The following is a 22,807-nucleotide window of genomic DNA, read 5'->3' on the forward strand; positions in this document are numbered from 1 at the left end:
ACCATTTATTTAGGGTCTCGACACTTCTCTACTGCGCTTGTCGTTCGATACTTGACCATTTACCCAAGGCTCCAAACTGTTGCACCGTCCCCTAACCACACATAGCCAAGGCATCGATGACTTTGCAACATATTGGCCCTTGTCCTTTCCTCTCAAGGCCCCAATACTTGCCTTCCTTTAAGACATCGCATCGACCCTCGACCATTTATTTGAAGCGTTGACACTCATCTTTGTCCAAAGTTTAGCGTATCGATCCCTGACCTTTGTACCTGGAGGCTCGGTACCCAACTAGTGACCTATCAGCCCCTGGTCCTGATACTCACCCATTCGCTTGATTATAGAACCAAGCTCTCGCTAGAATCCTACTACATGTTTTCTAAGCCACGACCCATGCACGAAACATCTCACAATAATTCAGCATGCTTCGACAAACCACAGCATATATGTTTCACAAAAGAGGCGTAACCAACATATATTCCGAAACATATCCAACACTCAAACAATTTTTATAATAATCAGCACACAACCAACTCACAATATATCAATAGCAATATGTATAAAGTAATACCAACCGCAATCAATCATACAATGATATTCATAGGCACATAAGCAAACAATCTGTTCATAGCAAAACACAAGCAAACAATCCCCTCAAGTAAGAAACTACTAACGACCAAAGTTCTAACGCGCTACTAAGCTCGCCCAAGGGTCCTATATCCAAAAACAACCAAACTTGGATTAGAGTTCAGTTAAAATCATTTAAATTTAATCAAAACTAAGCCTAGGTGAGTCGTTGCCTACTACCTCACACTAAAAAAACTTGGGTTAGGAGTGGATCAATGCTAAAGGGGTTCGGACTTCCAAATACGAGTTCGAATGGCTTCGGGCTTGCCGGTCTGATGCCGAAAAGTGACGGGTAACACAAATCAGGCTTCGGTTAGGTTTGTGTAAGCACCAAAACAATGCCGAAAGGCCGAGAAACGTCACTAAGCTCACTGTGCTTAAACGTCACTAAGCTCAGTGTGCTTCACGGATGTGGGTCTTTTTTGGCGAAGATGCGTCGCCGTGGAGATTGCTATCAGGTTCTGTTTGGAGTGCGCCGCTGGCATTGAGAATGCCATCGTGGAGACTAGATCGTAGCTGGGTTCATCACCAGAGTTGCAGTATCGCTAGAGAAGGTGGCCGCTGGAGAAGAAGAAAAAGCAATGGGTGGGGGTTGGCGGCTGAACAATGGTGAGGAGGAGGAAGTGATTTTAGGGTTTTTTTTTTCTTTTTTGTTTGTTTTCATTATTTTCTTTACTTCTTATTTACCAATAAGAAAATAATGATATTAAACCAAAAATATGACTAAAATAAGAACATAATGATATTAAACCAAAAATATGACTAATGTCCTTAAATAAGAGAAATTTTTCCTAATTCTTTGTTAACAAGGAGGCCCACTTTAAAAAAGATTTGGATAATTTATTTAAGAGATTAACTTAAAATTAAAAACCAATAATAAAATAAAAAAGAGAGAATAAAATTTCCAAAAATTTGGATTAGGATTTAATTAAAAATATCCTTCCAAAATTTGAAAACTAAATTTATGTTAACTAACGGAATTAAACTTAAATTCTAATTTACCCAAAGTTAGAACTCCAAATTAGAAAATCCAATAATTTAAACTATCAGTTTACTGGAAAAATCCAAAGACTAGATTTAAATCTTAAAATAAAAATATCCCGAAAACTCGGGCCATTACAGGCAGAATAAGAATGTTCCAGGGGCTCGGTATCGTGCTTGGACGGCTCACTTCCATGATTTTCCCCTTCTACACCCTCGTTGACAGTTAAAGAAATAGGGGATGGTCGAGTTATTTCAAATTTAGGACTATTTTTCATGCCATATAACACAATTTGGAGTTCCTCACTCAATTTCCTAGACCTTTCCACTGATTCTTATCATTGCTTGTTTAAACCCGCTATACGGCTACACAAATCCTCATGGCCTTTCACTCTACCCTCTTGCTCAACCTTTTCTTGGCTATTTCCCTCCCCATCCTTAGTCATTCTACCTTCAAATTTTAAAATTTCATAATCTTTAACAACAACATAAGGATTGTCTTTTACTAAAGGGGATGGTTTTCAAATCTTTTCTAGTTTTTGTTTTCAAAACGGAATGGGGCAAGGGTTCATTAGGCACAAAATTTACCATACTCCCGGGTATTTGAGGTGAATCAATGGGTAGTAAACTCGACGGACTGGGTGGTGGCCTTGAAATATAAGTATATAATATATGGGTCAGCCTCATCATTGGGTTGGGTCGGGCCGGCCCAGCCCAAAGAAGTAATGGCCCCAGCTTGGCCCAGGCCCAAGCCCTACGGGCCTCAAGTATTGTTTGGGCCAGGCTTGGGCCGGCCCAACCACTCAAACCTAGACTCATAGCCCAATCCATGGGCCTGAGTTGTTGAGCCAAAGTTGGATCGAGCTTGGATTGGCCCTTTGGATCGGGCTTGGATCGGCCCGTATGTTAATATATTTTTAATTATCAAATTTTAAATTTTAAATAATTTCCAAACTAAGTTTTTTATTTTTAAATTCTAGAATATGTGTTTTTATATAATTTTTGGTACATTTTATTTGTTATTTTTATAATCTTACTAATAAATTTTATTATGTCATATTTTATAAATTCAACTTGCCTTATTTTAAAAAATTATATTTTTTATTTTTAAAAATTAAATTTATATCTTTTTACAAGAGAAATTGAAAATTTAAACACTCTAAATTGGAACTTGAGATGATTTGAGATTGAGAATTAGAATTAGAATTTGAGTGAAGAAAAAGAAAAGAATGTTGATATTTATAAGAAAATTTTGTCTTAAAAAATTTTAAAAATTACAACCTAATATTTGATATATTTAAAATAATTTTCAATTTTGAATTTGAGAAGTTGGAGAGTTTCCTTGTAATATGTTCAAAACAATGATTTAAATGAGATATTGGGAAGTGGTAGAATCTCTTCGTAATATGTACCTATTTAGTAGGGGGAAACAAAAGAAGCCTACCATATCTAATTTATTTTTTATAATAAATAAATAATAAAAAAATATATTAATATTATATAATATAAATATTAATAAATATTGGATCGGGCTTTTGGGCCGGCCCTACGGGCCAATCCAAATACGGCTCAAACGGGCTGGCCCACGGGCCGGCACAAATTAAAAAATGAATATCCATATCCAATCCAATTAATAAAAGGGTTGGATTGGACCGAGTCGGTCAAACATTGACCTTGGATCGAGCTTGGATCGGGCTTGGGCTAGGCCTGGGCCGGCCTTTAGGCCTCGGGCCCGATGATGAGGCTGATATATTGGGGAGAGATTTAAGGAATCTTGGAGATTTTGGAGAAGAAATTTGAATGGGAGCTTGGTTTTTTGGAGAGAACTTCCCAAATCATAAACCGGATTTAGGGTTCTTTTTTTCTTTTGTTTTGCATGTGGATTTTAAGAGGCTTTATAATGTGGGTATTTACAAGTTAATTTCTTCCATTAGTCCCACTTAAAATGAAGAAAACTAAGCCAAAAATTTAGATTAAAAATTCAAATTTCACTTCTTAAATTGCATCGGGCACAATTTTCAACCCATAAAATTCTCGACCTTACAAAGTTCAAACGACAAAATAAAAACAATAATTTAAATCTTCATCAAAAACAACTAACTAATTGTATAAAAATAATTTATACAAAGATTCCCTCAATACCAGCAGAGAGGGACTACCCTTACTGTTTTTTATAAATCTTGCAGCGACACGAAGGTTTTACCTTTATCAATGTACTCATTGAAATATTTTTTTTACTCTATGCCCATTTACCTTGAAGTTATTATCTTTACTATCTCTCAAATCCACGGTAGTAAATCTACTGCTCCATGTGAGTAAACTTTTTCAACTAAAATGGCCCTGCTTTTAACTTACCTGGAAATAACTTCAACTGAGAATTAAATAACAATACCAAATCACCAGGTTCATATTTCTTAAGACATAATTTTCTTATAAAGCTCTTTTTTAGTTTGATATTTATGCATTTCGACATTTTCATAAGAAAATTGTCTATGCTCATCGAACTAATTCAATTGCAACATTCTCACTTCACCTGCAATAGAAAAATCAAAGTTTAGTTTTCTGGTAGCCCAAAAAGCTCTATGTTCGAGTTCAAGAGGAAGATGACAGGCCTTACCAAAATTTAAACGATATGGGAACACCTAAAGGTGTTTTAGATGCAGTCGTATATGCGCATAGTGCATTGTCAAGTCTAATTGCCCAATCTTTCCTATTTAAATTTATTGATTTTTCCATAATTCATTTTATCTCCCTATCGAAGACTTCTACTAAACCATTGGTCTGAGGGTGATAAGTACTTGCAATTTTGTGATGGATATTATATTTTTTAATAAATTGCTCATCGCTCTATTAAGAAAATGAGTTTCATCGTCACTGGTCAAACATCTTGGAGTTCCATATCTTATTAAAATAAATTGTTGAAGAAAGAGAGAGACTATCTTTACATCATTTGTAAGGGTAGTCAAAGCCTCAATCCATTTTTGAAACGTAATCAACAGCTAAAAGTATAAGTTCTTACCAAACAACATCAGGAATGGACCCATGAAATCGATCCCCCAAACATCGAATAAGTCAACCTCCATGATTGGATTGAGGGGCATCGCATGTTTCCGAGTCAAATGACCTGAACGTTAGCATTGGTCACAGCTTTGAACAAACAGTTGCGCGTCTCAAAATAATGAAGGCCAGAAGAAACCACTTTGGAGGATCTTCGCTGCGGTTTTACACCTAACAAAATGTCCTTCATAGGGTGATTTATGGCACACCTCCAATATCATTTTTTGTTACTACTCCGCTACGCGCCTGTGAAGAATGTTATCATGCAATTTAAACGAGAAAGACTCATCCCATCTATAAAACTTAATGTCATGAAATAACTTATTAATTTGGTATTTGCTTAAGTAATCAAGAATTATATTGCTAACTAGATAGTTCGCATAATCTACATACCATTGGACTTCAAAAATCGCTAACAGATGTTCATCAATGAAATGTTCTAATCTCAAAATTATAATGCTACAGTGATGACTCTAACCTAGACAAATGATCGGCTACTTTGTTTCGAGTACCTTTCCTATCTCTAATTTCTAAATCAAATTCATGGAATAGTAATATCCACCTAATTAACCTAGGTTTCGCTTCTCTTTTTTTTTTTTTGCAAATAAATATTTCAATGCACAATGATGTATAAACACTATTACCTTAGTCACAGTTAAATACAATCGAAACTCATCAAATGTGAATACTATAGCTAGAAGTTCTTTTTTAGTCACGGTATAATTCAATTGAATACTGTTCAATGTTACTCGCATAGTAGATGTGATGGAGGATTTGACCTTTTCGTTGACCTAACATAGCAGCAACTGCAAAATCATTAGCATCATACATAAGCTCAAAAGGAAAATTCCAGTCAGGTTCAATTATAATGCGCGCTGAACTAAGTGCTTCTTTCAATTTCTCAAAATGTTTTAAATAATTTTTCATTAAAGTCAAACAGGCGATCCACTTCTAGCAATTGTCCTAGGGTTTAGAAATTTGTGTACGGGTGGGGGTAGTTTAGCAATAAAACCTAATTTTGCCTTATCTACCTCAATTCTTTTTCCAAAAATTTTATAACCCAAAACTATTCCTTGAAAACAAAAAAGTCATCCATAAAAATTTCTACCGTTTATTCAACCATATTAGAAAAAAAAATTTGTAGTGAAGCATTTTTGGACAGTAGTGGAGGCGTTACAAAGACTGAATTGCATCCTACAAAATGCAAACGTCCCATAGGGACACGTAAAACTAGTCTTTTCTTGATACTCCGATGCTATCGTGATCTGGTTGTAACCAGAATACCCATCTAAAAAACAATATCATTTCTTCCCTGCAAGTCGATCACACATTTGGTCAATAAGTGGAAGTAGGAAATGATCTTTTCTAGTTACCTTATTCAACCAACAGTAGTCCATGCATACTCTCCAACCAGTCCCCGTTCTCGTCGGTATCAACCCGTTGTCATCATTGGTGATCACTGTCATGCCACCCTTCTTGGGAACGTATTGAAACGGGATAATCCAGCTACTATCTAAAATAGGGTAGATCACCTCGATGTCTGACAACTTAATTATCTCCTTATTTACCACCCCCTTCATTTTGGGACTGAGTCTCTATTAACTCTCAATAGAGTTGGTGGCTCATTCTTCCAATATGATTTTGTGCATGCAAAACGCAGGGCTACTTCCTCTTATGTCTGCTATGGTCCATCCAATATCCCTTTATACTTGGACAATACCTACAACAGAGAAATTTCATGTTCATTGGTCAAATATGAAGAAATGATAATCGAAAAAGTATCATTCAAAGCCAGATATGCATATTTTATATGAAAGGGTAAGGGTTTCTTCTCTAATTCTAGAGGCTCAATGATGGATGGTTGCAAGGCTTTCAGATCAACTGTTGTCGAGTGCATAAACTCGAACTTTTCCATCCTCGTCAAAAATGCGCCAAGCGCTTTATCACTTTCTTTTTTTTGACCTCCAAATCTGCTTCTAAGTTTGCAGCAATCAACTCCTGAAGTTATTCCATGGTCACCCTTATTGCATAGCTCTCCTTAATTTCATCTGGGAGACGCATTTCATCAAACACGTTGAACATGACTTGCTTATCATTGACCTTCATGGTGATTTATCATTTCCTAACATTAAATACAGTGTCACCGGTTGCTAAGAACAGTCTCCCAAGGATGATAGACACCTTAAGATCTGCTTAACAAGCACATCATCTATTTTCCCTTCCGATTTTTTTTTCATAGACCTATCGGCTAATTTCAAAGTTATAATAGTGGAGCGAGCTTCTCCTATGTTTAACTCTTTAAAAACACAAAGAGGCATCAAATTTATGCTCACTCCAAAGTCACACAAGGCTCTTCCTGACTTCTTACCACCTATCAAGCAAGGGATAGTAAATCTACCTTCATCCTTACATTTGACAGGCAATGGCTTCCCTATAGCATCGCTACTGCATTTTATTAAGGCTACCATTTCATGCTCACCTAATTTCTTATGCCTAGAAATGATGTCTTTCAAGAACTTCTTAAAGTGATTATTCTAATTACGCATATGCTCTAACGCATCGATCAATGGGATGTTAATATGCAACTGTTTCAATATTTCAAAGAAGTGATTATCCTAATTCTTTTTAACTAACATTTGAGGAAAAGGTAGGGTTATTTTAAAATTACATGCTTGCAAAGTAGCACCAGGCGCTACTTACTTACCTTTGTTGGTTTTCTTACCATTCTCATTTGAACTCACTGGTTCAACTTTCTCTTCTTACTGTGGTGCAGGCACGAATGCAGATATAGGTTTAGATGCATCGGTTCCTTCATAGAAGTGTGGGTTCGTCATAGGACAATTTGTTCCTCATGGTGACTGCCTGTCATTGCTCTTTATCTTCTCGCTTAGTATTTTATGTGTGTCCTGGCAATGTGCCTGGATGTCTTCATTTCAAATTGTTTGCCAACTACTCCATTCGAATCTCAAAATTTCTCATGGCAATGTCATTCCTTTTCATTTACTTTTTCATCAAGGCCTCCAAACTTCCATTGTTTCCACCTGGATGATTATTATTTTACACTATTTGTTGGTTATACTGCTGTGGCGGTAACGTAGGTTGGCTGGGGAATCAAAGAGGAGTTTAATTTTGCTTGAATTTTTGAGCAGGTGCTTGTGTACTGCTGCTAGCTCCTTCTTGATTACTATAAGAAAATTTTGATTAGTGCATCAACCAATGTTGTAGGTGTTCAGATATGGATTGAAACTTCGTTGGACACCTTGACCTCCATAATAAACAGATGCTGGATTAGCTTGACAATTTTCATATAAGTGGTTATCACCACAATAAACACAAGATATATCACAAATTTTCATTAGAGAATTTAGAAATAGCCGCGAAAGTAGCGATAGGCGCTTTGTTGGCTTTCTTCACTGTCAGTGCTTCCAACATTTGACATATGGCTGCCATCTATGCTTGCATAGAAGCTGCAATGTCAAACTTAAAAATTCCTATTGAAGCTTGCTTCTTTGGCAATGATCGTCCTGGTTCTCCTTGATCATTAATATTCGTCATTTTCTTCACTATGGTTATAATCTCATTGACTGACTTTTCTAAACAATGAATCGTTGGCTACAGCATTTAACATCATTCTAGATGGGCGATCCAGTACTCTATAGAAATGCTCAATTTGTAAACAAGTGAGACATCCGTGGCTCAGGCATCTTCTCAGTAATTCATTGAATCGATCGCAAGCTTCTTGTACTGCCTCATTCTCCATTTGTCAGAATAATAGAATGTCTTTTTGAAAATCAGCTTTCCTTGGTCTTTTTAAAAAATTTCTTCGTCAGTTGCGCCCAAATGGTCATCGAATCTGGTTCTAGTGCATTAAGCAATGTCCATGGTAGAAAAGGGAATCAAGTTAAGCCTTAATGCATCTTTAGAAACACAATATATAAAATGCATCTACAATTTCAATAAAAGATTTCATATGGGAACAGGGATCTCCATTGGTTAAGCCTCCAAATTGTCTCGTTGTTTGTAACATTTGGAACATGACCAGCTTAAGTTGCAACTGTACGGCTTGCAATAGTGAATTACTTATTCCCAAATTTAAATTGTTGAACACATGAGTGACATAGTTCTGCATGGCTACATCTACATTATTTAGCTAACAGGGTAAAAGTTAGGCGCTTCTCTTGCATGGTTTGCTCTTTGGCCTTCCACGTCTCCATTCAAAGGTCTTTGTGGATTTAGTGGATTGCGTAGATTTGGATTAATCTCGATGGTCTCTTCAACTTCGTTCTCTTTTTTATTTTCTCTTTGTATTCTTAACCTTCGCTCACGTCTTATCCTTCAAAGGGTTCTTTCAATTCTTGATCAAACTTCTATAAGCCCAATCCTGTGCTCATACACGTAACTCAACCCTTAAAGATTAGATGTAATATTTAAATTCCAAATAATATAGGTGTGCAACAATCACAATATGAAACAATTAACTTAAAATGAAAATAATTTTGAAAAATAAGTCCCTAGCAACAGCACCAAAAGCTTGTTCAGAATATTCTCTATCTCAAGGGATAAGAAACATGTGCAAGCGTACACGATCACAAGTAATACAAGGAAGTAATTCCAAGGTCGCATCCTACTGGACTTTTTGCTTTCAAAACGAATTCGATGAAATGAAATGTTTCAAACTGCAATCAAAGTTTATAGGTAAAAATGATTGATAAAGTTGTGGTTTGGGTTTGAAAATATCAAGCTTTTTTATAAAACACAACTTCTCTGCTTTGTGCATTAGTTTTGAAAGAAAATACACACTTGAGAAAAAAGTGTCAGGCTCTACTTTGCAATTTTTGGAAATCTGAGTTCTACTCTTTCACAAACTGTTTTTGGTTGTTTTAGAGCCTAGGGTAACCTACTATCATATATCTATGTGTAGTTACAATCCTATAATGTATTTATCAACTCATTTGCCTTTATAGGTCAGAGGGCCTATGTCTATGACCGTGGTTTATGTGCTTATGTCTAAGTCACATAACATATTAGTTTCCTATTATTTTACCTAACCTAAGCTTCTCAGTATTAGTCTTTGATGCATAGATCAATTTCCCAGTGGCCAACCTAAGAAGTGATTTAAAGAAAAGTTTTTGGAAACCAACCTAGAAATGCGATAGGTGCAATCTAGGCAGTTTTCCAACCGTGTTAAAATTAAATAATTTTTGCTAAGGCATTCTATAGAGAGGTTGAAACTAAATCAGTGCATAATTAATGAAAGGAAAATACATGAAAATTTAGAAGAAATAATTTCCATTGATTTAATTCAAAGAATAACAAAGTACAATGAGTCAGAGCTTCACCTTCTTATCTTTCAAGCTTGAAAGGAGTTTAAGACTCGCTAAAAAACTTTAAAGAACTGAAATAGATGAAGAACAACTAAAATTAACTTTAAGTAAAGCAAGAACGAAATATAACAAGGCTAGGGTTTCAAAAAATACTAAAATAACAAAGGGAAAAAAATATAACAAAACTAAACTATCTTTTAAAACTGAGACTGAAGTGAAATGGATGCTAATTCAGTGTTGAATAGCTAAGGGGAGCTCCCCTTATATAGGGCTTCAAGTTGGTTTGAAACTAACAACCTGTTGAACTTAACTTATGGTAGATTTTCTTTTTCTGTCTTGGTTATCATTGTTGCTGGTCTTTTCAAGTCTCACCTTGAACCATTTGCAGCTATGTGCATCATTTGTCTTTGTGATCCTCTGGCAGCCTCAAACTTAGACACATAAACTGAACCTTCTTTGTGGCTCACTGCCACTATCAGATCCCCTCAGAGGTTTCCAGCTACCCTCTGGAAACTCACTCTTGTAACTGTAATCATCTAATTTCCCAGCATATAACATATTCATTTTAAAACCTAGAACATACATGACAGCTCGCAACACCAACTCTTTTCCCCTATCGATCTTCAAGCATACATCCCCAATTCCTCTAACCTTGGAGATATTCTCATTCCCCATCCTCACCTCGCCATGCTAACTAGTGAAAGATGTGAACCATTTTTTGTCTAAAGAAACATGTGCCGATGCTGCAATATCCATAACCAACTCTGATGATCGATCTACTGAGTCGTTCTCGACACATGCTGGAAACCCTTCTATTATTTCTACAACATTAGCATAATCACCCTTCTCTGGAACCTCCTACAGCTTCTTGCAAAAACGCGCAATAAGAACACTCCACATCTCCACTACTGCTCCCACATCTCTAGTTGCTTTATTGCTACTTTCGTTTATTGTTCATCTTTCCTTTGCCCTTGCTACGAGCTATCAATGTTAATTCCAAATTGTTCTCCCCATCGAAAGTGGATGCGGAATTCTTCTCACACCCTTTTCTACGAACCTCCTCAACAATTGCAGCATCACATATATTTGAAAAAAATTTAGACTTTTGTCACCCAACGAATTCGAAACTCTCGTCTTCATCATCTTTTCACTGTCAGGCAAAGAGGATAGCAATTTTATAGCCTTCACCTAATCTGAAAAAGTAATCTCTATTGATTCCAACTTATTCATCAGATAAGTGACCTGTTTTATATGGGAGTTCACTGAGGTACGTTCTTCCATGTTGATGTTGAAGTATCTCATAATGAGATACACCTTATTATTGGCATAAAGTTTTTTATACCTATCAGTCAAAGCATTCATCGGTCCCATTGTTGTTTTCTACCTCTCCACGAGACTCCCTACGCTCATCGATAAACACAATATAATGATTGATACCACTTGCTCATGCATCTCTGTCAATTCTTTCTCTGTTATCCCTTCCTATCATTCCTTCATAGTTGTATGTATCTTCTTGTATGTAAGAAGATTCGTCAATTGCATCTTCCAAAACTCGAAGTTTTCCCCATCGAATCTCAAAACCCCGTTGAAGTAGCAATGAGACTTATGACTTGACCCCATGATACTGAAACCTTCGCTCGTATACACTTGTTGGGAAATTAAGGCTCTAACAATTTCCCCTTCCACAGCTATATCCAGTAAATAAAAGCAATCAAACACAATAAGAGATTAAAGGGAAAGTATAAAAGATAGAAACATTTTTTTTTATTGGTTTACCTAACAATGACTACGTCTAGTATTTCGCTCAGATGCGGGTTCCACTAATATGAGATTGTTTACAAGCACTCAAATATCTCCCTCATATATTCACTCTATAGAGGTCCCAACAAAAGCTCTTCTAGTTTATAAGTACTATAACACGCTATACTTAGGTACATGAATGAAAAATTCACAATAGAATCAAGATTTAATTACCCATAATACATTGATCTTGATCTACCTAACATTGCTGCCAATACCCTAAGCCTTTGTCTTAAAACTACCACAAAAACGCTCAAAAAACAACTCAAAATGGCTCAAGGAAACCTAAACCCGATTTTGCTGTATTTATAACGTCTATACAGCACCATGGCCTTGTCCATAGCGCCATGGCACTACAGACGGAATAAAGTTTTTGCGCACCCCATCGTGCAGCAGAGTTATCCAGTGATGTGGCGCTCTGTAGTAGTGCCGCAGTGCTGCTTCCTTGGCTCTCTTAGCTTGCAGCTTCGTTTTTTCGATTGTTTTTCATCCTTCTTCGTCCAAACTTGATATTGGCTCGTTCTGACATTGATTTGGCTTCACCGATTCCAAAAAATATATTGTGTGTCGTTATGCATGAAGTGGAAAGATAGATGATGGTACATCCGTGAGCTAAAGTTTAATGTACCAATCAGATTGTACTAGAATATCCTTTAGGCTATACGGTACTCTTAAGTGCTGTAGCATTGGGCTACAGCAGCTCGGATTACTCTGCTTTTATATAGGCTATAGCATTTCACGCAGTCGAGTAATCCGACTACCTTCAATGTATAGGACATGCCCTAACATCTACCTTCATTTCTGTAACTTAGAAGCTTGAATGATACAAACATTGGGCGACTACATCCTTTCGCACGTTTTGCACCCTTTCAAACCCACTATAAAAAATAAAATTTTAACAACATCAGATTGGGGTCGCTCCTCGTGCTATCAAGTTGAGGAGTACTCTTTTACATCACAGATGAACCAAGCAATTAGTGTAGACGATCTACTGTTCAGCATATATATTGGTTCTTTAAATCTAGACCAATTATGAGTGCAAATGCACACCCGTCACAAGTAGTAATTTAGGATAGAATCCAAGTTCGTCTCCATAGGGACTTAGCATTTTTCTTTAAAAAGGGAAATAATGAGTGAGAAATTATTTTAGTAGTTGGTGGAAAAGTGACGAGGAATAATGTTAGTTGAGTTTTGGTTTTAATTAAATAATAAAAGCTCGTTTACTTCAAGTCAGCTAAAAAAATGGAAATGGGACAACATAGGGGTCAGGCACATTCCTTTAGAATTGTAACGATTCGACTTCTAAAATGACTTATATCTAAGTGATCCAGAAGAACTATGTTCCTTTATAATATATCTATTAGTTAAGTCCTTAGTTTTATGAAAAAACCAATCATTATCTCAGGTTAAGGTTCTATGTCTAGGCCACTTAGGCGGAATCTTTATGTCTAAAGCCCTCCTGTCCGCAGTTTATTTACTTAAGTTGGGGGAAATATCAATCTTTTCATAATTAATTTTAGTTAAATCATTAATCGGGAAAAGGTAAACAGGGTAAATAACACTTGGAATTACACAAGGACTAAATATGCTGAGAAAGAACACTTGAAAGCTTGGAAAAGTGATGAAAACTTGGTCAAAGTTTGATGAAAATGAATGAGAAGCATTTTGGAATTTATAGGAAACTTGGAAGTTGTTGAGTAGTTGGAAGAATTATGGCCTTCATTTATTTCCCAACTCCTTTGACGGACTAGGTCTGCTAACACATCACCATTAATGCCTGTAAGACACATGGAGTAGAAGAAGTCATCAAATTGCTCAAAACACTAGTTTCATTAGAGAATGGAAATTTGGTAAATAACAAGGTGTCAGATGCCTTCCCCTGTGTTTTCTACACAAAATGTGGTTTTCGTTATGTTTTTGCATTTCTTTTGCCATTAAGAGCTTATATTTACTAACTAACCTAGGATAAAGTGATAATGTATGAATTGGACACAAAACTAACTCATTAATACCCATTTTTAAGTGAAATAAAGCTGACAACTTCTGGAATTGACATCTGTTTACCCTTGGAATCAAGAGTAATCATTCTTGTGAACAAGAACGTCACAACATGACTCAAAGAACGTCACAACATGACTCAAAGCACATATAGATTGACCTACAAATCCCCCTATCTTTGAAAGCCAAAAAGCATTATCAATAAAAAAAAAAGAGTCGTAGAAAGTCTATACTAGGGCATGTCCTATACATTGATAATGCTAAAGAAAAATTGAGTGTGGTTAGCCTAAAACTGTGATAAGTTTTAAGGGCAATATTAGAGTGAGTGTAAGAGCTTTCAAGGTAGGTTGGTGTTATACTTCACACGACTCTTGTGAAAACAAGATGCAAGTAATCACCACAAATCGGTTCTAATAACAAACAAGGTTATATCCATAGTGACTATACCTTTTACTCAAAATCTTAGCTTAGAAATACTAAAAACTAAAACAATAGAATTATGCAGTGGATAAACAACTACAATTAAAAGAAAACAGAGCAAAAAAAAAAAGAAAATAAGAGCGAGAATAGCAAAACCAAAAGCAACCTAGGCAACAAAACAACGAACAGGTAGATGCTAGGACCATAGATGCTACCGCAAGGTAATACTTTAGATCAAAGAAAAAACACATGGGAAGCTGGTTGCAATTTAGAATACTAAAACTAGCTTATGTTTTAGCATCGACACACTTGCTATTGCTCAAACAGACTTGACTTCCTTCGTAAATACCTAGATAAGATATCTCACAACTTCTGTGGCTAAGAATCGAGCATACAAAACAGTTTAGGAGCAATGTTATGTGAAATTTATTCATAGACATCCACAATCTAACTGAAAATGTAAACTAACATTAAGCAAAGCCAACTACATTTCCATACATTCTTTTGAAAATCATACAACATCAATTAGTTCAAAATGGTGGCCAGTCGTTCAGAACCATAAACAATAAAAACAATTTTATTTATTAGCAAAAATGTGCCAAGCTACAACCACAAGCTATCCGTTCTAAAACATACATCCTCCCACAGGCACATGTTTAGTTCATAATCAAAACAATAAGAAAAATGAGAAGAAGAGAGTTACAGCAAATTACGAGTAGTAAGGATAGCAAACCAAGATTTCACGAATTTAGTCCTAACCCCGCTGGAAAACCTCAGGAGCAGCTGCTAGCTCCACCATCAGAAAATGGGTACTTTCTATCTATCTTTTTGGGTCATCATTTGACTAATCCTGTTGGGATTGGGTTGACGACTGCTAGTGTGAACGCGTCTTTTAAAGGGTCTGTCAATTTTAGGGCAACAAATATTAGGTGTACGGACATGGGGAAAAATACGCGTAAAAACATATTTACTGCGCTGCCTAGAAATCCTACGAAATTCATGCCACTAGGAAGCTATGTTCCAACATTAGATGTCTTAGCTTTTGAAAGTCCTCGCATTTTCCTCTGCTCAGATCGCTAAAATAAGCCATAATTTATCAACATTCACCAAAACAATGATTTCATATACAATTTTATTAATTCTCATATAATTTCTTATTTTAGTAAGCTTTTATGAATAGGACTCCCCATTTGCACTTAATTTAGTCCATAATTTTGCCAAAAAAAATTCCCTTTTCTAGAGTTATCAATAGGCCGAACTAGGGCTAGAAAGGGGGCAACTTTGTGTGAGAAAAACCATTTTCCAGTGACCAAGTAGAGAACCTTGAGTGAGTACAAAGTTCCAAAGGAAGAAAAGTTGTTAGACTCAATTTGAGAAGCTGTTAATGGAAGTTAATGGTAATGCTTCAGCATTTTAGAAATTTATAGTACAAAGTATGTGTGTATTGCTTGATTACAAGTAATAGGCTAAGTTTAGAGACGTGAAATCCCATATTTAGATCATTTTTTCCAAAGAAAAGAGAAATTATGCTAACAAAAGCCAGTTTGAATGAAGTATTTCTAGAACTTTAAATGTATTGTATGATTTGAAGGCATGAGATGTGAAAATGTTGTATATGTTGCGAAAGCATTATACTTTGAATTTATTTTAATAACTTCTGTTAAATGTAGATGTTGTAAGGAATACTGGGAGCAATTAGGACGTCATGCAAGAATAGAGTTCATGTTACATTTTGAACCTTGCTGGACTAAGATTCCCCAAATTTGCAACAGACTTACAAATCCGAAACACAAAAGTAAAGTCCTTTTTACATAAGGAATCGATGGTGGCGATTTTATGATTTTTATACATAGCAAAGTTGTTCGAAAAGAACTCTAAATCGAGCCATTTGCAGACCACCTAGCAGTTGAAGATATAAGAAGAAATGCGACAAATATATCCAATAGAAATAGAGAGTTGGACGATAGTTCTTCCATCATACAGGGGTAGGATTCAAGAGAAGACTGGCCTGCATTGAAGGAACTCCTCATTGTTGCAAGGATACCTTCAAAGGAGGTTCTACCAAACATTCCTTTCCCTTGCAGCTCCAGTTCTCGAAAGGCGTCTTGTAGTTCTTTAAAAAGTGGAGACTTTGTGTTCTTTTCAGTTTCGATTCATGTTTATCCGTATTTTATTTCGTATTACGCTATTTTGACTGTTATGGAGCGTAAGGTTTGGCTAGGCGATGAACCTTTTCGACTATGTTTCGATAATGGTGTAGTGTTGCTTTATTATGATGACGTGATGTTTTCTTAATTTTGTGCTTCCTTCTTTATTTTTTCCTTGTGTGTTAACAACTTATGTGTTACATTTATGTTTGTTTATCTTTGCATGTTTACAATTGCTTCATTTTTACTTTTACATCACCAAACCATATTTCTTTCGACCCCATAACTTTTAAGCATTTCTGCAACAACATTTTGACTATTCTTTATAAAATCCCTGTGGAAACCATCTTGAAATATTTTCTATTATTACATTGTTACGACTGTGTGTGTATGCGCATAGTTTAGCACGTAGCAACAGTCTTATAAGAAAATACAAGATATATTGCGGTCCAGTTTTAAAAAAAAAAAAAAAAAAAAAAAAAACTCAATATATATGATAGCTCACTCGTTCATTTGTAACATTTATAATTGAGTCGTATCAGTAGTGTTACTAAGATAACGCACCCAACCTTATCTATATAGTAGACTCTTTAGGTTACTACTTAAACATAATCCTCCTATATATCAACCACATATTGTTAATGTTTACCCCACTAACCTTGGATTTTTATAAGATGGATGTGATTAGTAGTGCCAAAAAGCATCAGGCGCATAGTTCCTACATTATGGAAAATCTATCAGTTTTTGTCAAATTTGACCACGTTTTATCTCAATTTTACTCCAAACACCCCATCTTAAGAATATGTAAACACTTTTTAGAAAATACAAAGGAAAAAGGTTCGTTTTCATGGTCAAGCATGCCCCGACACTAAGGTTTCTACATTAAAAAGTCAAATTTATAAAGATGATACGTGGTGCACATAAAAATAATTATATTATTTTATTGATACTTACGACACTTTAGGGCATAATTACACCAGTATGTACATAGCATTATAATAAATCTTATATCTACAGGTAAGTTGGATGATGATGGTTATCAAATTGAGTTTTTTTGGAAACCTATAGAAACTTACTAAAGGATCACAGATTATGGCAGTGGACCACGTAAATTATATAAGGTGCAAATCAAGTTTTAGTCTTGTCAAAGGATCAGTGAGAGAAATGATGCAAATCAAAGCTGCACGTGGTTTAAAGGAAGACAGGACAGAATCAGCATCAATGACAACTAGGATAGATCCATCGACTGAGGTTTAAAAATTAGGGAGTTAAAAAGAGAAGACCTCAATTGGTTGTCATGTGTAGGCCCAATTGTTAGACAAATTTGCGAATTGATGAAGTTGCACTAGTGAAAGGATGCATCAAAGAGGAAGACACCAGTAGGTGATGAGATAAAGAAGGGAGTCTTAAACTTGGCAGCAAGGTTGACTGAGTGTGTCAAGCCAACAAATTAAGAAACTTCTTTCTTTAAGATCGTTGGCAGCGACATTACCACTTTGTTTGAGTGGTCGTACGTGACTGTGTCTTTTATGTCTGAGAGACAAGTTCATGTAGGTTGCCCGACCTTCAGGAAAAAACATATGAAACACCTATTACTTGTATTTTTGGTTTTTGCAGCTCCTCTCTTTAAGTTTTCAAGAAGATCATAAATTGTTATAAGAGAATTGTTGATGTTTACCTTAAGAAGATTAGAGATTGTAGTAGTAGTGGGAGGTAAGATCAATGTTTTATCTGCAAGTGGTAGATTGTTGGAAAGTGTAGACAAGAATAAAAACAATTAAATATATGCTACACTTCAATCTTGTCAGAGAGCTTTTTGGGCTCAAATCTAATTTTATTTTCGCCTTAGCCAAGTCTCTACTGCTGCTTCTTTTTTAACATAAAATAAGTATCTTTTTCGAGTGATCGTTACAGAAGAATTTTAAGGGGATAGTGGTGGTACTTTGATGGAGAGTAAAATGGAAAAGGAGAAGCATGGTCTATAAAGTGTTGTCGGTAGCTCGTTCTCGCAATTTTAGTGAGATTTTTCATATTTGTACTCCTAACTAGTCATTGTCATAGTGTCTAAAAGCTAGGTAGTCATGTTGTGGTATCTAGAGAGCATTGGTAAAGTGAAAAGCGAGTCCCATCATAATTTTTCCATCATAGTTGAACCTGCTACTACAGAAGACTGGACGTGGTCCCAAGTTTGGGCAAACCAGTATATTTTCTAGTGTTTGTTTTTCTATCTCTAACAAATATTTTCTTAATTATTGATTAAACTATTATATGCTTCATTCTATAAAAAAAGAAGACTAGTTAGATCCTCGCTGGATAGGTCTGATTGGAGGAATGTTTGTTATATTTCTCAAAAAATATCTAGGCATAACAATAGATATAGGTAATTTAAATAGGCAATTTCAAAATATGGTCAAACAACTTTCGCTTTTTAATAATGGCCAACATAAAAGTAGGAAGATCTTTACTAATATATTAGGTACGAAATTACCCTCTTCTAAAATCATTTTAAAATGAATTTGTTCTTTTTCGTTTTTCGTAGGACAATCCTACCTAATCATTATAGGATAATTCAAATATTGTAAGAATCCTACCTATATTTTTCAATTAAAATATGAGAGAATTATACTAACAACTTTAAGGAAAACAAATAGTATCTAAGGAAAACAAATAGTTAGAAATAGAAATAACACTCAAGCTAGAACAAATTGATGAACAAACACAACAAATACAGTAAACAAAGAAACAAAAACAACAAATAAAAAATACGGTGAACAAACAAACAAAAATATAATAAACAACAAATATGGTGAACAGAGAAACAAAAATACAACAAGTACGGACAACAAATATGGTGAATAGAGAAATAAAAATACAACAAGTATGGACAACAAATATGGTGAACAGAGAAATAAAAGTATAACAAATACGGTGAACACAAAAATACAACAAATACGGTGAACAGAGAAACAAATATGGTAAATAGAGGAACAAATACGGAGAGGTGTATTTTCTTGAACAATTAATACAAAAATATAAAAATAAGGAAAGAGTAATAAATACAGTGAACAAGATCAACTAAATAAATACAAATAGTAGGAAGAAATAAGGTATATTTTTGTGCATAGTTAGTACAAAAATATAAAAATAAGGAAAGAGTAACAAATATAGTGAACAATATCATCTAAAGAATACAAATAGTGTGGAAAAATAATGTATATATTTTGTGAACAATTAATACAAAAATATAAAGCACTCTACCTCAAATAAAAAAGACACGAACTATCAAAACTCAACATATAGGCATCCCTCTCCTTTACCCCGCTCCACTTGCAACCCACTACGTTGCCCACCGTTGTTGCCTCTCCTCTCTCGTCAACTCGACTTTGATAGATTCTCTCTTTGATCGTCTCCCTCGATGTGATGTCTCCTTATAATTGGCGAATTCTATCTCCATATATATTTAAATTTATAATAATAGTGGTTAGGAAAAAAAAACTAAAATCAAGGTGGGATAAAATATAGGAGAGATAATGGAAGTTCGAATATTTTGATTTTAAAAGGGTAAAAGTGTAAATATGAAAGTTGAAAACCAGTTAGAAGAATATAAATGAACATTTTTTATTATCAAAATATGATTTGGCAATTTTTCAATATCGAATAACAAATAGAGACAAAGCGTAAATTCTCAAATATGTAAGTATATTTAGAAAGGCCCAAGAATGCCACTTTCTTTCATTCGCTGGGTTTAACATAAAGCCCAATTAATCTCCACTTCTGCCTTTTATAAGATACCCAATAATTAATATGAAACTTTGAAAAATAACAACTAGAAATCAGAGTGCTCTGCGACAACAAAATTGTTAATCCCCACCTCTTCGGCCCACACTATCAACGCTAAAAGTTTTGATATTCATGCCCTAAATCTTCATATTTAATTAATATTTTATTATTTTGTATAAAAATTGAATTATTTGATCATTTTTATCATATACAATATTTATTATCTGTCTCGTAAAAATCTAAGATTATAAATGTAATCTTAAACAATATGTAGTTTACCTACAAGAGCATTATGTTATGTTATTACTTAAAGTGTCTATGGTATATGAATAAGGTTTGGTGTCCTATCCTAGTAACATTATTGTGATACGGTCGATGACCCACTCTATAAATGTTATAAATTATTTGATTCTAATCATTCATGTAAATACCTGCAAGTGAAGGTATCATATAAAATGAGTATCTATAAGATTAGGCTGTAAAATACTTAATATTTTTTTTTAAATAAAAGATAAATATTTAATATAATAATCATATTCAACTCAATTTACTCCAAACACCCAATATTGTAATTTATCTAAAAATATTCTCCTTCTATCCTATTTTAAGAATATGTGAACACTTTTTATAAAATACAAAGGAAAAATATTCGTTTTCATGGTCAAACATACCTCGACAGTAACGTTTCTACAGTAAAAAGTCAAACTTATCAAGATGATATGTAGTGCACATAAAACTGATTATATTGTTTTATTGATATTTACGACGCTTTAGGGCATAATTACAACAGTATGTATCCAACATTATAATGAATCTTATCTTTACATACCATCCAAGATGATGGCAGTGGACGCATAAATTATATAGGTACACATCAAGTTTTAGTATTCTCAAACGATTAGTGAGACAAATGATTGCAAATCAAAACTACACATGGTTTAAAGAAGACAGGATGTTAATATTACTTTACATTTTAGTAATAGCCTTTTTAAATTTTAAGCACCAGTAATATAATAAATATAAATTAATACGATTAAGTTGTAATTGGACCATATAAATAGGTATTGGTATGTATCACAAAACAAGTACAACCACTAATTATATATAAAACAACAACATTCTGAATCAAATCCATTCATAAAAAAGACTAAAATAGTCCGACATACTACATTACTAATAGGCTATATCAATGATAAACGTTAATCAATGATATAATCTATTATTGATATAGTTTATGAGTAATAGACGTAATGAGTGATATGCTACCGTAAAAAGGAGGGGGATAAAAAACTTTAGAGGGGATAAAAACTTTTTTGAAGTGTAGGAAAAATTTTTATTGGGATTTCTTTGTTTTTAGTGCTTCAAGTAGTCTCTTTGTATTCCCCAATCATGAATCCTCAAGTGCAATTCCGCAGCAGCCATCAAGAAATGTACCGTTTGTGGTTTGGTCAAAATTCCAAGAATGCCCTTCAGTGTTTTTAGGCGCAATTCATCAGCCATGTGAAGAACCTCCGGCAAACCATCCTCTTTCCTTTCAAGTTCCATCTTCAGCCTGCCTTCCATTGGGGACTCACGTGACTCTCCTTCCATTATAGACTTGGTCGCCATGTGAGACATCTCGACCATCGACCGATCCGCTATAGTCTCTTGATGCTTAGCCATCTTCTCTGTGGTCTCTTTCTCCTCTTTTATGGTGTGCCTCTTTAACTCGTCGATTTGAATGAGTTGGTCGGAAGAGATGTCGGCCAGGTCGTTGGTGGGGAGGCCGCGAAGGACCTCTGACAATTGTGCCTCGAGCTGCATCCCCGACTTGGAGTAGAGCAGATGGAAAGCCATGCTCGGCCGCCACCCGCCAAGCCAAAGGAATGCGTCTTCAAGGGATGATCTCCAGGAGGGCCTCAACATGTGCAATACATCTTTCTCCACCCAACATGACTTCACCTTGTAGTAATTCTCGTAGTGTCGAACAACATCGTCGATGAGCGTGTCGACATCCTGCTGCATTTGGTTTTCGACTACGGAAATGAGGTCTTTGAGGTATCGATTTTGCTCACACAGCCAAATCTCGAAGAATTCCTCGAAACTTTCGTGCTCAAGAAAACCATTTCGAGGAAGTGACGAGGAAGAAGAAGTAGACATACTGCAACGAAACTTAACGTTGCAAGTGCATCCAGTAGTTAATGAACCCACGAATTATTAGATTTATGTTCTATGAAATGCCTTTTGCTTCCAATTTATATGACTTGATAAGATCATAAGCAACTCTCCAAAAGATTACAAATGGGAGGGATGAGGTCGACATGGGACTTTGGTGTACTTGTTCGTTGTTTGTACATTAAATGTGCAAGTGGTGGAGTTCGGCACACAATAAACTAAGAGAAATTATAAGTTTTCTTTTTTATTCATTATAAAAAATTTAAATATCAAATTATAAGTGTATGTGGAGAAGTATTGCGGCTACTTTTGTTTTAATCGCTCTGGTTTGAAAGATTTTTAATATATTTTTTTTAAAGTTCAAAACGAGTATAATTCAATCGTAATTAGTATACCTCCAATGAAGTTATGAGTTCGATCCTTTTTCCCAACATATTGTACTAAAAAAAGAATATCTAATTATTTAGTCTGTATATCTTATTTTAATGAATTTTTAATATATGTCCCATAATCATTTTTGTT

General features: G+C 35.0%; 1 protein-coding gene and 1 long non-coding RNA gene across 2 annotated transcripts; both read right to left on the reverse strand.

The window, feature by feature from the left end:
- Positions 1–13,331: 13,331 nt before the first annotated feature.
- On the reverse strand, positions 13,332–15,233 carry LOC111023644 (uncharacterized). Its single transcript, XR_002603174.2, has 2 exons — positions 14,918–15,233; positions 13,332–13,563 (listed from the first exon to the last, which is right to left on the reverse strand). It is a non-coding gene; the product is annotated as an uncharacterized LOC111023644 (long non-coding RNA).
- Positions 15,234–21,201: 5,968 nt separating this feature from the next.
- Positions 21,202–22,501, reverse strand: LOC111023643 (protein DOG1-like 4). Its single transcript, XM_022301116.2, has one exon. It carries the CDS (start codon positions 22,268–22,270, stop codon positions 21,485–21,487), a length of 786 nt encoding a protein of 261 aa, XP_022156808.1. The 5' UTR covers positions 22,271–22,501; the 3' UTR covers positions 21,202–21,484.
- Positions 22,502–22,807: the final 306 nt, after the last annotated feature.

This window comes from Momordica charantia, assembly GCF_013281855.1.
Source record: "Momordica charantia cultivar OHB3-1 chromosome 1 unlocalized genomic scaffold, Mcharantia_2.0 BLBB01000001.1, whole genome shotgun sequence".
In the NCBI taxonomy this organism is placed as follows: domain Eukaryota; kingdom Viridiplantae; phylum Streptophyta; class Magnoliopsida; order Cucurbitales; family Cucurbitaceae; genus Momordica; species Momordica charantia.